This window comes from Chaetodon auriga, chromosome 5 (assembly GCF_051107435.1).
Source record: "Chaetodon auriga isolate fChaAug3 chromosome 5, fChaAug3.hap1, whole genome shotgun sequence".
Lineage (NCBI taxonomy): Eukaryota > Metazoa > Chordata > Actinopteri > Chaetodontiformes > Chaetodontidae > Chaetodon > Chaetodon auriga.
The window spans coordinates 1,171,573-1,188,281 of NC_135078.1; the positions used below are offsets into that span (position 1 = coordinate 1,171,573).

At 39.1% G+C, this 16,709-nt stretch overlaps 1 protein-coding gene across 2 annotated transcripts; it reads right to left on the reverse strand.

Moving 5' to 3' along the window:
- Positions 1-8,140: 8,140 nt before the first annotated feature.
- On the reverse strand, positions 8,141-15,102 carry isl1a (ISL LIM homeobox 1a). 2 transcript variants are annotated; one of them, XM_076729801.1, is made up of 6 exons: positions 14,929-15,102; positions 14,320-14,509; positions 13,223-13,482; positions 11,754-12,037; positions 11,030-11,197; positions 8,141-9,813 (listed from the first exon to the last, which is right to left on the reverse strand). In XM_076729801.1, the coding sequence occupies exons 1-6, from the start codon at positions 14,954-14,956 to the stop codon at positions 9,697-9,699; spliced, it is 1,047 nt and encodes a 348-aa protein (XP_076585916.1). In that variant the 5' UTR covers positions 14,957-15,102; the 3' UTR covers positions 8,141-9,696. The 2 variants fall into 2 exon arrangements, with proteins under 2 accessions (XP_076585916.1, XP_076585917.1); XM_076729802.1 differs by having other exon boundaries at positions 11,754-12,040.
- Positions 15,103-16,709: the final 1,607 nt, after the last annotated feature.

Sequence of the window (16,709 nt, forward strand, 5' to 3'; positions counted from 1 at the left end):
GTTTTCTCTTGTCTGTGTTCACTAGTTTCAGTAGGCAGCCTGTGCTCACTCACTCTGTCTTTCTAAGTTTCTTTTATTTATACTTTGGACATAATGGACATAAGAGGGCTCAGCTCCTCTGGTCATGGGGCCCTTAACTGGCCTGCAGTTCCTCTGGTGAGTAAATGTTGAACAGGGGCACCTCCAACAGTCTGCCCTGTAAAAGGATGTGGGTAATTAATTATGCTTTATTAATGTATATTAATTATTGTATAAATATGTGATAAGATTAGAAGGTAGCCAATAGCTGCAGTTAAATAAAATCATTAGTTGATATTGATGATTGTCTGTTAATAGCTCCTGCCCTGTAACATTGGCTATTATGATATCTGGATCTGAAATAAGATCACTCTGAGGATTTCAGTGGACAGTTTGTGGACAGGCACTAAGTGTGTGTGTGTGTGTGTGTGTGTGTGTGTGTGTGTGTGTGTGTGAGAGAGAGAGAGAGAGAGAGAGAGAGAGAGAGAGTCAGTCTGTGACACACATTTAAATATAAACTCACACAGTGAGTGGATTCTATGCTGTCCATAACTACATGGCTACATGGAATAATGGAAATACCTACTGAGTCAGAAAACGTTAAAGCATGGCAGTCCTGGCCCAATGGCTCCCTAAGATAATGATTAAGGTATACCTCTGTTTAATTTTTAATATGAACTATCTGCTCTGGACATCAGCCAACAAGGTTAAGGTAGAATTAGATGTTTCCAAACCTTTGCACTGTTATACAAGTCACTTTTTACAGTAATGTAATTTAAAAACAAATCCCATTAAAGGACAAGGCGTGTGTTATTCTATATTTTCCTCACTGTCAACAAAAGTAAGGAAAAAGCAAAAACCAAAAATGTTTCTTGTGTCATAAATCTTTAAAAACAAGAAGAAGAAGAAGAAGAATATCCCAAAATAGCTGGACACTGTCATTCATAACAAACACTACTCAAATGGGAGGAAATAGTGCATTTGTTTGGGGACTGTTTTCAGATGTGGATAATACACATTTGGTGACATTCTAACGTATATTTTTATAACAACATGGCCCAGATGCAAAGAATCTGAATATGCACAGTTCTGTTTTACAAATCTCAATCATTGTGAAATTATGCACATGACAAGGCAAGAGCCTAAGTTTAGCTCCCACAGTTAGATTTAGAAATGCCCTCGATTACCTCTTGCATATTAATATCCCTGCCTGCTCCACTAGTTGTAAGACCTGTTAATGGGAAGAATTACAAAAAGAAGCATATTTTTGCCAGGTGTATCACACCTGTGCATGGTTTGAAGTATGTTCAAGGTACACACATTTTTACTATACTTTCTGGTTTTACAAATACCAGTTCACGTTTGTGAATGTTTTTTTTAATGCATCAGATCCCAGTGTATGTGGTATTGCGTCAAAATGTGTGGGGTCGTGGTAATGAAGGAACATGCCACTCAGTGGAACAGTGTAGCTCATTGATGTGTTTTTAAGTTTTTGGACAACAGAGGAAGACAATGTATCAGGCTTCAGATACACACACAATAGCAGTCAGATACTTGCATTTTCTGCCTCATCTCAGTGTACTGAGATAATAGTATTCATTCTTGTTCTCTGACATGCAACATAAGCCAAATGCAAGAAATAGAGTCTGTGAAGCCCAGTCAGATGGTTTTTGGGGCACTGGTGTCTCAGCAGACACCACCAGATTTGTGTTGCCTTGGTTTCTGAGATGCTAACAGTGTCATGATCAGAGGTGCTCTAATACAATGTACATGCATTCAGATGAGGTGCTTCTGGGTACTGCTGGTAAATTAGCCAGATTTCTATATTATTAGCATGCTATGTTCTGAACAGTTGGATCTGAGTTAGTCTAATGCAGACAGTTATGCTTATAAAGTATTCAGTTATATTAATGGACAGTCTGAAAGATGCAGTTTTCCCCCTAGGTTGGCTTTATTTGCTGTAAAAATGGTTTGTGTAAGGCATTTATGTTTGTTTGTTTGTTTGTTTGTTTGTTTGTGTGTGTGTGTGTGTGTGTGTGTGTGTGTGTGTGTGTGTGTGTGTTTCTGGAAGTAGAAGGAAAAATACAGAAGTTTTTAGCAACCTTATCATCCATAGTGTTGGTCAAGGGACACTAATCAGCAGGATAAAAATCAATGAGCTCACAAACACAAAACAGAGTGTTACATCAAATTCCTCATTTTTATAATGTGATGAATAACATCATTTAAACAACTTAATCAGGGCCACACAGAAAACAAATAATGACACTGGATGCAATTCTCAAGTGGGATTGTATACACTTATAAATACAGCAAACAGTGTTTACCTAATTTGCTGCCAATAAGTGTTTGGATGTTAGGTGAGGGCAGGCACCCATTGTTGAATTGTTTATGTGCTCACAATGCACTCCATCCTTGTGTCATTTGGAAGTATAGTTACTGAACGTCAGTGTGCGAGTCAGTCTGTTTGTCGGGGTTAGCATGACATTTGGCACCTGCATTCCATTTGGCCCCTAATTTACCTATTCATACATGCACATGCACAGACAGTAGTAAGCTGCCATGCTAATAATTTTGGTCTCCCTGACACATCTTCTAGTCCTATGGCTAAGCTAAAATTTCCATCTGCACATGTATCCCAGTTTTTGAATAAAGGAGCATTCTTGGAAATATACTAAAGTACCTGTGGGAGTGACACAAGAAGATGAATGGACAAACTGTTGTCAACTAATAAGTGTATTTCCAAAAATGTTTAGATATTTCTTATTGTTATGCTAGTGACCCAGCCTGTTTTGTTAAGATTAGACATAGAATTTATACAAAGCAGTAAGTTACTCCACACTTTAATGAACATGGTTTTGTTTCAATCAAGATTTCAATGGGGTTATTTTACAAACCTTTATGCAAAATACCACTATATTATCAGTTAAATTCTATTAAAATAAGAGGTGTAGCAAAGGTCACAATTGAATTGTTACCTCCTTGCTAAAGACTAAAGGCTTAAGAAATATGATTAAGCAAAGACACATCTGGTGCTTTGGTGTCCCCACTGCTTCAATCACTGATGTCGAAACGCAGCCATGTTTTCACTGCTGTGAAAAAGCAGCTTTACTGGTTAGCTTTACTGACTGTACACTAAAAACTGATCAGCATCCAAACTGGACTTAGCTGAGAGTCTTGCTCCATGTCCGTTGTTGTCATCTCCTGATATTAATAACTGTCACTTCACACTGCCGGGTGAAGAACTTTTAGACAAAAATGGGCCTGGGTCTCAAGAATTAAGAACACTTCTGCATGAAGTGCTGCTGTTAACATTTTTTTGAGGCATTTAAGATCTCAGTCCAAAGTATAAAAGTCATAGTTAAGTTATTTGCCCTTGATCAAAACCCTTGTCCTTTAATATTATACTGTTCTTTCCTATTTTTTTGTCATTGCCCAGCTTCTTTTAATTTCCAGCAATAACTGAATATGAAGTTTAGATGTAGCAGCAGTTTTGAGTAACTAACTTGCAAAATCTTCCACAACAAAAAAAAAAGAAGAAGAAGAAGTAAAACTAAGACAGTGAAACAACCATCTAGAGCAGCTAGGGGGACTTTTGTGATTTCTGCAGCTAGGGGCCAGCTGTCTCATAACATGTCCATGCTTTTTTGAGAGTTTAACTTCCTACTTGCCCCATCAACAGGATAGACTTTTAAACTTTCATATTTTTAGCACCAGTACTGCTAAGGCTCTGAAAGCTGCCAGTTCATTGTTTGTTTGACTCAAAACTTTGAAACTTTGCAGTGTAACTTTTCAGCCTGTTGGGTCCACTTGCAAGCCTTATATTTACTCATGCTTATAGGTGACATACTCCTTTTCACTGAAACACACAATACACCACAACACAACATTTGTAAGAGGTGCACTATTTAAGTTGTCAAACTACGATCACTCTGCAGAAACTGCTGCTGCACTGCTCAGTGACAGTATCACTGCTGCTGCTCATATAAAGTTAAGTGAAATGCCAGAGGGAATGACATGCTAATACCCAGTTGCAAAATTCACATTTGCATAGTCTTTACTTACAGATTAATATAACATGTAAATTGGCTGACGACACAGTTCCTCTGGCTGTTGTATATAAACTGAACATTTTAAAAGTTATTGCACCTTTAAGATCATTTGGAAATTTGGTTCACCTTATTCTTTCCAGTGCAAACATTTACAATCAAATTATTTTATTGCCATATGGAGGTAAATAGAACAGATACAAGCAGTGTCACTTGCAATGTCCCTTACAACCCTTTGACCTGACAATGTCTCTGACTCCCAGAACTAACCTGGTGGGCTTTTTGGGAGTCAGGCGCCACATTTCTGGGAGGGTTAGTTCCCTTGCTCTTTTCCCATCCCAGTTCAATGTGGTCTCATCCAAAGGCCCGCAATTGTTTCCTTCAGCCTTTTCCTTCAGGTACAGTGCTGCTTTTGTCTGATCTCTCCATCGGCTCTGAATGCAGTCCCAGAGCCAGACAAACCTGTAGGATATGTTATCAGGATTCTTTGTCCTGGTTCTTAGCTTCCCCTACCCAGATCCCCATCCATACAACAGAGGAGAGGCACCACTGTAGGCAAAGGGTCTGTCTCTGCATTTCCCTTTGTTACTTTGTAGAGGCTCAACAAACTCGGCTCACATGACTTCTGGTTCATAATTTTAATATGATGATGAGCGTAATTTCACAGAAAATTCCAAACTTTGGACTGTGCAAACTTGATCAGGGCAATTTGTTAATTTTTTTTTTTCTATGAACTATTATCAAATCATAAAACTACCCTCAGATTACTGCTGACTCATTTCCAAAGCACACCGTGGAGTTAAACATATCTGAATATGATTTTCCCACCATACAAGTTGTAATTACTTCTATTCATTTTATAATGGCTATTATTAAAATTATATAGCAAAAATATTACTTAGACTATTACTAAATTATTAATACTAAAGCAATTGTTATATTATTGTGTCATTATATTATTATATAGCTGTTGTGTAGTGCAATTAAAAGTGCAGATTGATTTGAATAGTATGTCCTGCATCACCACACAACAATAATATAACTTTGGCACTTTATAGTATAAGTCCAGTTTATTCACATTACGTAGTGAAATGAATGGAGAAAAATGACTGTTTCACAGGAAAGATTTACAGTATTGCCCTGTGGATCAGTGCATTCTTTACTGGAGAAAGACAACAGTTAGCCAATCTCACTCATAAGTAATTCTAAATAAATGATGACATGACTTTAACAGATGTAGTTTGGTCTTTACAAACTGCAGGGATCTACTTTGAGTTTTTTCTCTAGACTTCTGATAAGTCTCTCGTTTACCATATTTTACTGACAAAACTTCATATTTGGGAGTGGGAAAGTGAGGTTGCTTCCATGTTCTTAATCAGCTGTTCATTGGGAAAACTGAAGCATGTAATTTATAAGAACAACATAAGACAAATTCATTGGTGTGTTTACTCCAGGTTATGACTGCCACTAGCTGTCATTTGCCAAGTGAAATTCCAGGTGCTATGTTAGCTGCTGTAGCTATAGGCTCATTTAAAAAAAAAAAAAAAAAAAGAAAAGTTCAAGTTTTTCAGAAAGGTCTTGTTATTTCCAAATGCTGATCTATCATAGCATTCTACCAATGTATTTTCTGCCACTTTGCTACAGTGGGTAGATTTGATTGGCAAACACAGTGTGCTCTCTATTGTTGCTTAAGTTAAAATTTAGCTTGGATGAATTTTTGCTAAGCAAGTCTGGGTTTTTTGTTGTTGTTGTTGTTTTTAATAACTGAGCCCAGCCAAGAGCATTATATTCAATGTGTGTGGGTCTGTATGAGAGCCCTTTTGGTATATTTTTATTTTGTGGTCAGTGGTTCAAATGTGATCTATGTTTTCTGACAAGTGACCTCTAGTGGTTGTGAGAATTATGACTTTTGACTGTCAAAATCAAAGGTATAAGTAGCAGAAAGTTGATACAGCCCTAAAACTTCATAGGGAGGAGGTTGTAGTGTCTAAACCTAAAGCAAACCTTAACTGTATAGGCAGCCTTTAAATGGCTATATGTGGAGCCATGACTGAAAGACAAAATTTACACCAATGGAAGGTGAAGTGGTGTTGTGGATGACTGCTTTTGGAAATTATACTTACATCTGGAGGAAAAAAAAATGTGTTCTTAGGGTCCATGTAAATGCTGTTTGGAAAATGTAGAGTGAAAGTGAAACAGACAAGAAAAACATTATAAAAAAGGATCTATGTGGGTGCATAGGTGCACTGTGCACTGGGGTGCTGACCTGCTCTGAGTAGCAAGCAGAAGGTGCAAAATACAGTGAATGTTGACGCCAAAATTACAGTGCATCACTGGATTGCTAGTGACACTCCCCCCACTCCACCTCTCTGGATGGAGAGACATGGGAATACCAGACAGACAGGCACAGCATGTGGCATTTTCCTCAATGTAGCAAAAAGCCCAGTGGCAATGCATTCGTACAAAGATAAATCTGTACACACTCACTCTCAACTTGTTCTAAACTTTCCTGTCTGTTCCAGCATGCTCACAAATCTTGCAGAGTGATTGTACAAATTTGTTTTGTGTTCACTCAATAGTTTTCATTTGTTGTTTGTGAATTCATCGATGATGTTATGCAATGATTCTGATTGATTGGATTGTTGCCCTGAGTTGCTGATCTAGTCATTAACTCAGTAAAACAAACAAACAAACAAACAAACAAACAAACAAACAAAAACAAGATGCTCAGAAATGCTCAACAGCAGTCATCAAATGTGGCAGGTACTCCCTGGAATAGTGGCATTTCTCATTTTACCATCATCAATTCCCATGCTTCATATAGCGTGCCATCACTTCCTGGTAAACAGTGAAAACGGTGATAATGCCTAAGTCTCTGAGAACGAAGCTAAAATTAAAACAGTGCCAACATTGACCATGTTTAAATGAGCTGAGGAAAAAAGACTGAAGACTCTGGGTGAGAAGAAACTCCATCAAGTAATCAAAGATATTAATTGAATTGAGCTGCTGGTGTGACGTACTCCATTGCTAACTTCAGTCATCAACTGAAAATCCCACTATGGGTGAATCATTGAGTCCCTTCCTTAATGGTTACAATCTAAATTTCAACATGACATTTTATTTGCCTTTACTGATGAAAGCAAATTTTGCATAAAAATCATGGTTGTCTTATTACTCTCATGTCATATTTTCTGTTGGTTTTATTGAAGTCCATATGTGTCTATTGGACATTTAGATAAAAAGCTTGTATCATTGATCAATATATTGTAAATTCAAATTGCAGCTATGAAGGACATTTACTGTATTTCATTATTTTGATAATACCATTCCACATTATAGTTATGTTCTGTCTGAATTTGTGTGTTTTTGGACAGAAATCACTTTCACATGTGATGTACATTAGCCATTGTCTACAGGATAAAAGACACATGTTGTGCCACTCACTAAACAATACTACGCTGAAAACTTATTTTCCTTCTGTTTTCAACTGAAACAGCTACAATATATAGCCCTTTGGACATAGGCAAACCAGTGGAAATTTACCACCACAGTTTCAGTCACAATCAAACACGTTATTGTAAGAAAGTATACAGGTGATGCCTAAAATATGAGATTTAAAGAGTATGGAATTATACAGTATATCATATCAGCTTCATTATGTATCCAATTCCTGGATGGCAAAAGATTTCTGAAAAAAATTCCAATATGTTTAGTGCCAGATCTTGGTCGATTAATTGGTTATTTGTTATTTATTTATTTATTTATTTATTTATTTATTTATTTTTGTTGTTGTTGTTGTTGTTGTTCTAATTGCCAACTTTGGCTAGAAATTCAATTCCATTTACTACAGTAAAACATGGATTTCTGGAAAATGCTGCTGCACAGAAAGCTCACAGGACATTATATAGAATTAAGTGAAGGCACTCTAATAACTCTACTTAATTCATTAAGTAGAGTTACAATGACAGTGATACAGGACAGAATGACATCATCGACGCATGGTCTTCATGAAACTTTTTTTTTTTTTTTTCCCCATATTTCAGTGAACAATCTCAAACTTGTGGAGAGGAAAGTATTCCATGTCTGCATTAACCAATTTGCAGATTTTTAATTTTTATAATTAAGAATGTAAGAATGTATACCTTCAAATCTTATATAAATCTGTCAGTGTACACAGTCAAATACACCAACAAACTAAAACAGGGTTTGAAACCTATTTTTTTTTTGACACATAATGAAACATTATCTCATAAGGTATTGGTACTATGTTTTTATTCATGAAGAATAAAAACAGCAGGTTCTGACAAAACTTTGTTATGAAAAACCTAAATTCCAGAAAACACATATATTATTCCTCTTAACACTCCATTTGTGTTTAACATTTCCATGGAACTCTGAATTGGCTCTTTGATAGTAAAAAGCCACAGGGCTGAGAATATCTGAAAAAATTTCATTTCAGATTTTTCTTAAAACATGAAAAAATAGTGGTGACATTATTGTACTTGTCTATGTCTTGTAAAAATGGAGATAGATGATGACACTAAAATCAAGATAATGACATTCCTTAAACATTTCTTGAAACTGATTCAATCTCATGTCACTATGAGATTTTGTTCACTTACTTACAAAGTATGATATTAGGAATCAAACGTTTTGTTAAGACTGATATGTTTTGCAGTGGAGTTTATTCTAAAGCAGGTATCTAGCATGTCGGTAAACTGAAAAAGCATCTGGACCAACATGACACCCAATTAACCACATGATATCTATCAAGTCATTTAATAGATCTGATGCTGTGTGAATATTCACAAAGAGAAAAGAAATCACCTTCAAGATAGATAAACTCTCCTTATTAGCCTTTAAAAAAAAAAATAACCATGAAACATTAAATTGTGATAGAAAATCCACAGACCAATCTTCAATCTTTTTTTGTTCCTTTTTTACTTCAGTAAAGAAAGTTACACAAAAGGTGGCAAATTTGTCGACAATAAATAATAAATAATTTTTGTTGCACGGGAACGAACGAAACATTTTCTTCCAGAGCTAACGGTATTTTTTAACTTATTAATTATACACATCTTTGGGGGGAAAAAAAATCTTGGACGGACACTAACTCACACAAATGTCCCACGAGACTTGTGGCAAAATAGAGGTATACCTTGTTGCAAATGCTTTAGTACTTGGATCATGAAGGAAATGGTGTAATTAAATGGAGAAAAGCATTGCTTTCCCCTCCAAATAGTCTACATGATGAGGTGCATGTATCGAATTAAAAAATCATTCAGTCATTGTTTTCTTTTCAACGTAGGGCACAGCATTTTGCAGGTATAGGATTCAGATTTCTCTCCTACTCAGCGGTCCCATTTATCGATGGAGTCGGGTTCATGTCTTCTCGTTTTGGCAATTGTAACCAGGCGTGAACGTGCAGCTCCGGCTATGATGACGCAGACGTGTGTAGATCCTGGGCGGACATTAGAATGGGTGGCTGTGGTAAAATCCCATGATTGTCTTCACAGTGTCAAAATACAACCAGGGGGGTTGTTTGGTGCTGTCGGGGTGGGGCGGGGGCGGAGTGGATGAACAGGGGCTGTGTGTTCAGTTCAGTTCAGTCCGTCCATGCGGCGTCGGCTCAGGCCTCGATGGGGCTAGAAACCATGCTGTTCGGCGTGTCTGGAAGCTGAGACGACATGGACGCTACCTCGCTGCCCGTCGAGTTCGAACCCGGTCCTCCCTCCGAGAAACTGACCTGCGGTACACATCAAACAGCGGTCAGCAACATCTGGACTCACCACAAAGGACTGTGTGTCAGAGCATGCCTGGAAACGCATTCTCTGTTTCTCATCGAGCAGTATGGAGATATAGACAAAAAGCTGGCAGAAAATCACGCTATGTGCCATGCTTCTGTCCATTTACAAACCAATAATCTTCAGCCTACATTATTCCAGTGGGTTACTTTCAAAGCACGCTGCAAGCTACTGCAGCCAATCATTTCAATGGGCAATTTTGCCAATGAAAATTAAGTTGGCAAAACTTGAAACTGAGCCTAATTGTATCAGTTTAGTGATCAATTGCAATGAACATCATGCCTGTTATTGTTATCAGAATTTGAGAATGATTGTTTTTAACTGCAGATAGATTTTTATTCCGTGATACCGGGTTGGAACAATAGCGCAAAAAGCTTGCGCTGATTGATTTTCTTTTGAGATTCTACATATTTTGTAGAAGATTAAAGTACCTGCTTGATAATAGTTTAGTAGGAAAAGGGGGAAACAGTGGCTGCCAGGATGATTAGAGGAAACACAATGGAATCTCAAAACCCCTTGTATGCTGTACTGATGTTGTAAATGAAAAAATAAATGTTGTAAACACCATAGGTCATGACCATGAAGTTAGCTGAGCTTCAAGCCGAGTAATATGCAGGCGGTAATGTCTTAACTGAAGCATTTTATTATTATTATCCATTGCTGAGATCTTAACACAAAATAACATGGCATGACTCAAAAAGAAATAAATCAATACGCATAAAATTTAATTAAAGGTTTAAAAGACAACATTTGTTATGTGTCTATTCTGTGCCATGAGCATCCCCGATGAGACAGTGTGTTTTTCTCTCCTGGCCAAATTATGAACAGGCCTCTAAGGACGTGAATGTCACAGAAAAATAGTGAACCACTTGAGATGATTGACATTAGTAGTCAATGGTGGTGAATACAAAAGTCACAACCTACAGCTGGAACGACTTCTTTGGAAAACTAAAAAAAAAAAAAAAAAAAAAAAAAAACCACTTTCTCAAGCATGAAACCATACTATCATAATGATGATACGCATTTTTACGTCCATGGAAGCATTGGAAACTTGAATAACAAGTGTCGAAGGGTGTGGAGAAAAACAATTAATTAAATGAGTATAAATATATTTAAAGCATGAGTGCTTTAATGATTTAGCGAACAGAAAACACGAACCAGTTGTTGGAAGGCCGGCTGGTCGATGTCGCTCTGCAGGGCGAAGTCGCTGAGAACCTTCCAGGGAGGCTGGTAGCTCTGCACCTCCACCTGGTTGGCCTGGATGCCGCCGTCGTGCCGCTCTGGACTCGCTGCCACCATCGGGGTGCCCGTCATTCCCTGAATGTTCTGCGAAAGGACGTCTCGTGATCAGCAACCAGTATACACATCTTTCTCTGTGGGTAATTACAACTGATATCTGTGTGTGGGGGGGGGGGGGGGGCAAGTTAATCAGCAGACTACAGCACAACAATCAATAAACAAGCAAAGAAAACAAACAAACAAACCAATAAATAGAAGAGAAAGAAAGAAAAGAAAAATAGACAAGACAGATTAATATGTGTGTTCATATGGTCCGGGCTCTTCAAACAGCTCACGGCCTTTGGCCATGGGTTTATGCACACATTTCACAGCATAAACCATTGCCCCTGACAAGGATGTGATTTGGGGATTTATGAATATAACTGGCTTGACTACTGTTTGCAAGATTATTGGTCATGCCGCTTAAATAGAGGATATAACATGCCTTTTATTTACTCAGGGGTAATACATCTTAATTTAGTATGTAAAACAGAGTTGCAAAGTTGAGGTCTGTCCTTGGTCATAGAACAATATACGTAAGTTTTGGCCCAATGTCGTCTGTTTCATTCACATCTCAGCATGTCAATATGCAGTATCCTCTTACCGTCTTGTCATTGGGCTGCTGCTGCTGCAGCTGCTTCATCAGGAGACTCCTCTTCTTGTCTTTACACCGCTTATTCTGGAACCAGACCCGGATGACCCGCGGGCTGAGGCCGGTCATCTCTACCAGCTGCTCCTTCATTAGGGCGTCGGGCCTCGGGTTGGCGTTGTAGCAAGTCCGCAGCGTGTGCAGCTGCTTCTCGTTCAGCACCGTCCGGACGCGCGTGGTCTTCTCCGGCTGTTTGTGGACGTGAGGTCGCAGCGCGGGCTGCCGGGCAGAGATTGGTTCTGCTGTTGAGAAAAGAAGGAAAAACAACTTAGAGAAGGCAGAATCTACGAATCTATGAGCACAGTGCCTTTACAAGACCCGATAAAGATTAGAAATTATGTGGACGCATGACATAGACTGATGATTTTTATAGAATTATTTTCTGTATGAAGACATGCTCCTGCGGCTTTGATGTACAACTCTGTCAATTGTGAGGTAGTTTAAATCATCTTTGTAGACACTTTTCATGCTGAGTAATAATTTTCAAACACGACGCTGCTTACGTTAAAGGCCACTAAGGATCAGACCCGGACCGTTTGAGCAAAACTCTACATTGCGTTTGTAATTTCTGCATAAAATAGTCCTGTGGTACAACCATATTTTGTGGTTTCAGGATATCCAGATTTCACTCTATATTAGGTTTAAATATAGGAGAACGGCGAGGCTCTGACTGACTCATCCGATCCAAGGTCAAAATGCATATGAAAAGGGAGCGAGTTGGCGGCACAGCAGACTGCTCTTTGCTAGAGAAAACCTCCAATCCATTCCACACATGCAGAGCACTGCACAGCATTTTTAGTTCAGACCAAACGCATCCCGGAACCACAGTTTTGCACTCCTCCAGCGGCGATAACTTGGTGTATTTCAGGACAGGAGCGCCCACAATATCTAATCTAAGGAGCCTTGCCTGACTGAGCAGTGGTATGCAGAATGGAAAACGTAGAGCCAGAAAATAGAGCCAGTCCAACAGAAAACCTCCTCTCGATAGTTATGGCATCAGGAGCGGCTTCATTGTGGCTGCATGACATATACTACATGGATCAAAACTGGCTGGTAAATTACTCGGACATTACATTTTGAGTCTGTAGAACCGTGCGCCTTGATCTTGATACTACTCAGTGACAATGTGAAATATAAGAGAAATATAAGAGGGTTTTAAGAGGGGTTTTCTCGTTCTTTCTTTCTTTCTTTCTTTCTTTCTTTCTTTCTTTCTTTCCCCTCTCTCTCTCTCTCTCTCTCTCTCTCTCTCTCTCTCTCTCTCTCTCTCTTTTTTTTTTTTTTAAGCAGAGTTTCGGAACCTTGTGGAAAGACAAAAGTCATAGCTAAGCACGCCGAGCAAATGGCAAATTAAAGTAAGCCAGGTTGTATATTTGCCAGCATTAGGCTAACAGCTCTCGACTGTCTCCCACTCGATCGGACTTTACCTGCCATCTGTAGCGGTCTGGCAGGGTGCAGCGGGCTGAGCGGGTCTCCGGGGCCCAGACTGGCCCGTTCTACCACGTCGTGGTCGGCCCGACAGAAGAGCCCGTCATCCCGCAAAGCGAACTCATCCCCCGGGATGAGCTGCCGGCTGCAGGCCACGCAGCGGAAACACTCGATGTGGTAGACCTTGGAGCGTGCCCTCATTACAAAGTCGTTCTTGCTGAAGCCGATGTTGCATTTAGCGCATTTAATCCCGTATAACCTGCATACACACACAAACACGGTCCGATCAGTTTGAGCTGCGGTACAGCATGACCGAAATACTACTATTACTACTACTACTACTACTACTAATAATAATAATAATAATAATAATTATTATTATTATTATTATAATAATATAAATTGGTGGTGGTAGTAGTATCACATCATCAACATTAGAGGCACATTCTTTTTATGTTGTACCTCCATATAATATAATTCGAGTGAACCTGGATATTTTTATCCAATATATATATTTTTAGTAGCCTCCAACTTTAAAAGGTATTTCCGCATAAATTAAGGTCTGCTCAAATTTTAATCGAATAATCGTGGTGTAAAAACACTAAATCAGTGAGTAATTTACAGGCTGTATCGTTACAATAGCTTAAGACAGGGTGTCTTTTTTGTTTGTTTGTTTGTTTTTGTTATTGTTTGTTTTGTTTTTTGATTTTTGATTTTCTTTTTTTTTGTGATTTCCTCAGGTCCATCTGTCAAAGCAGGGCGTACGGGATGCTACAATCTGACCGACATCATTGATTAATAAATAAGTTAAGTAGCCTTAATATACATCGTTCTGGCTCTTTTAAATGTATGATAAACATAAGACAATGAAAACCTTACATTTCATGACATTACAAAGAAGCACTGTCTACAACAAGTTGTTGTGGCACTAAAGATGATTATGACCATATTATCTAAAACCCACTGAAAACCCAAGTGTTTTAGATTGGTACGAATATTCTCAGTCTGATACTGGACAATATGAATTAATTAGAATTCCTAACTCCATGCTCCTGTTTTGTATCTGAGGCGGGTCGTCCCGTCCCGGTCGTCCTACCTGATGTAATCCCTTTTACAGTAAGTTTTTCCGTCTCTGACGAAGCACGTGCACGACTCGTCCAGGTACTGACTGCACTCGGCACATTTGAGACAGGCGGCATGCCACTCCAGGTCCGGGGATACCCGCAGGATGTATTGGTCGTGGATCTGGTTCCCGCAGCCCACGCACAGAGACACCAGCCGTTTCTCTGGAAGACCGGACCGTGAGCAGGACACATCACACACAGCTCTCACAACTGTCTGCTGACTAAGTAGACTCATCTAAATGTACCAAATGGCCTTAAGAATAGTGAGAATGCATAATATTGTTGTTGTTGTTGTTGTTGTTGTTGTTGTTGTTATCGTTGTTGTTGTTTTTAACAGCCTGGAAAAACAACAACAACAACAACAACTATATTAATAACTTCTGATTCCGTAAACCCTCACTGACACTTTTCATTACTTAAAGAATTAATAACTTTCAATTTATTATTTTGCGACACCGATTACTTTAATAGGCCAAGAAAATATGTTCAGTCTTCGGGCATCACGACACAACTAATTCAGCTATCAAGTTGTGATAAATTTAGTTTCAGGATCGTATCCCAACATCGAATAAGTTTCTTACTTTTCGGCGGATCCCCCATGTCTCCCATGTCCACAAAGTAAGGCGACGTTAGGTCCACTGTAACAGCGGGCTGCGGCACCTGGAAGCCTGGATGTGTCCTCCGCTGTCGGGCTGCCGGGCCAGGGGCTGTGCTGTCCGGCTCGGAGAGGGAGTGTGTGTGTATGTGTGTGTATGTGTGTGTGTGTGTGTGTGTGTGTTGCCGGTGTGTGTGGCGCTCTGATCCTGACAAGCAGAGGGGCTGACGTAGGACAGCAGCACGTCATCTGCATGAGCAGCTGATTGGCTCTGCAGACCCTGACCAGCACGAACCACACACACGCGCGCACACACGTAGGCACAATTATTGGTGCGCATAATTTGTTTTTTAGCTTTCTTTTTTCCTTTTCTGTTATGTTAATTTGTTGACTACATGGTTTTCCATAAAGGAAAATTCATACCTCATATCATCATTTTTAACTGTTAATTTTAACTGGGCACACAGTAGGCAATACAGGAAACATTCCTCTATTCCTAAAAATATGTATTGGACTCGAGTAACACTTGAGACGTGATGTAGGCCTAAAATATTGCGCCGTGCTGCACATATTTAGCCACAGAGCGTATAGCTCTAAAAGTGGTAATAATAGGGTGCCTTCTATTGCTATCACCCGAAAACCTTTGCTTGTATGCTCACAATATTAACTTACTAAAAACTTCACCCACTCAGAAAAAACCTTGTGAGAGATTATTTCAAAAGGTAAACCTAATGAAACAGGATGATTATCTAAAAGCCCAGAGAAACGTGTAGTCTTTAAATATAACGAAAAATGTCAGAAAAACGTATTAACTTACGTATGGTTCTCAATAGAGAACAGCTGATGGTGTGAACCTTTCATCAGAGCAGTGACAGGCGAGGACCTGCAAGAGCAGCTCCGACACACACCAACACGCCCTCTTGTGTTTGTAACCTACTCACACTGTAAACACTCCACAGTAACAGGGGACACCTCTTGGCAGTCTTTTCGAGCATAAAGGAAAATTGAATAGTTTTAAAGCAGTGTGGGGGAAAAAATAGCCTGACGACAACTGGACAGACAGACAGACAGACAGACAGACAGACAGATAGATAGATAGATAGATAGATAGATAGATAGATAGATCCATCCATCCATCCATCCATCCATCCAAGAATCCGCCTCCTCCTGAGACCAAAGAGGCTGGGGTGGGCATTGCCTTACCAAAGCATTCTTCCTGTATGCCAATTTCACGGACTGCTTCGGATTACACCCCTAGTGATTCAGGCTGCTCAACTCAGACTACTGTAAAGCAATCGTCTTTAAGTCAAGCCGATTCTCAAAATCTGGAATCAGTTTAGACGCCATTTTTGATTGCAAACCTTTCCACTACAGGCTCCTATATTTAAAAGTCACGCTTTCTATCCCTCTCTGGTAGATGACACCTTTTCCATGTGGGCTAATCATGACATAAAGTTAGTGAATAATGTATATATTGAAGGTGTCTTTGCACCCTTCCAATCCATATTTCAGCTTAAGTTGGTGTTCCAAAAAGTCATTTTTTAAAATATCTATAAGTTCATAGCCCACAAACGCTCCATTTCCCTCACAGCTTATAAGCCACTCCATTGATGCTTTGTCATTACCACGCCTGCTTCAAAAGGTATAATCTCATGTGGATATTAGAGAATTTTTTCTCTTCTGAGTTCCTCATTGTTTGCTGTCAAAACATTGAGTCGGATAGGCAGACAAATTAATGAAGATATGGGACAACATCCTTCTCTTGGT

What these genes read in the sequence shown, in the direction of transcription:
- isl1a (XM_076729802.1), bottom strand. Translation starts at nt 14,956, where the DNA reads ATGGGAGACATGGGGGATCCGCCGAAAA. An exon ending in CAGACCGCTACAGATGGCAG is followed by an intron (nt 12,041 to 13,222) that starts GTAAAGTCCGAT and finishes TTTTCTCAACAG; the next exon opens with CAGAACCAATCTCTGCCCGG. An exon ending in AGCAGCCCAATGACAAGACG is followed by an intron (nt 11,198 to 11,753) that starts GTAAGAGGATAC and finishes GTCCTTTCGCAG; the next exon opens with AACATTCAGGGAATGACGGG.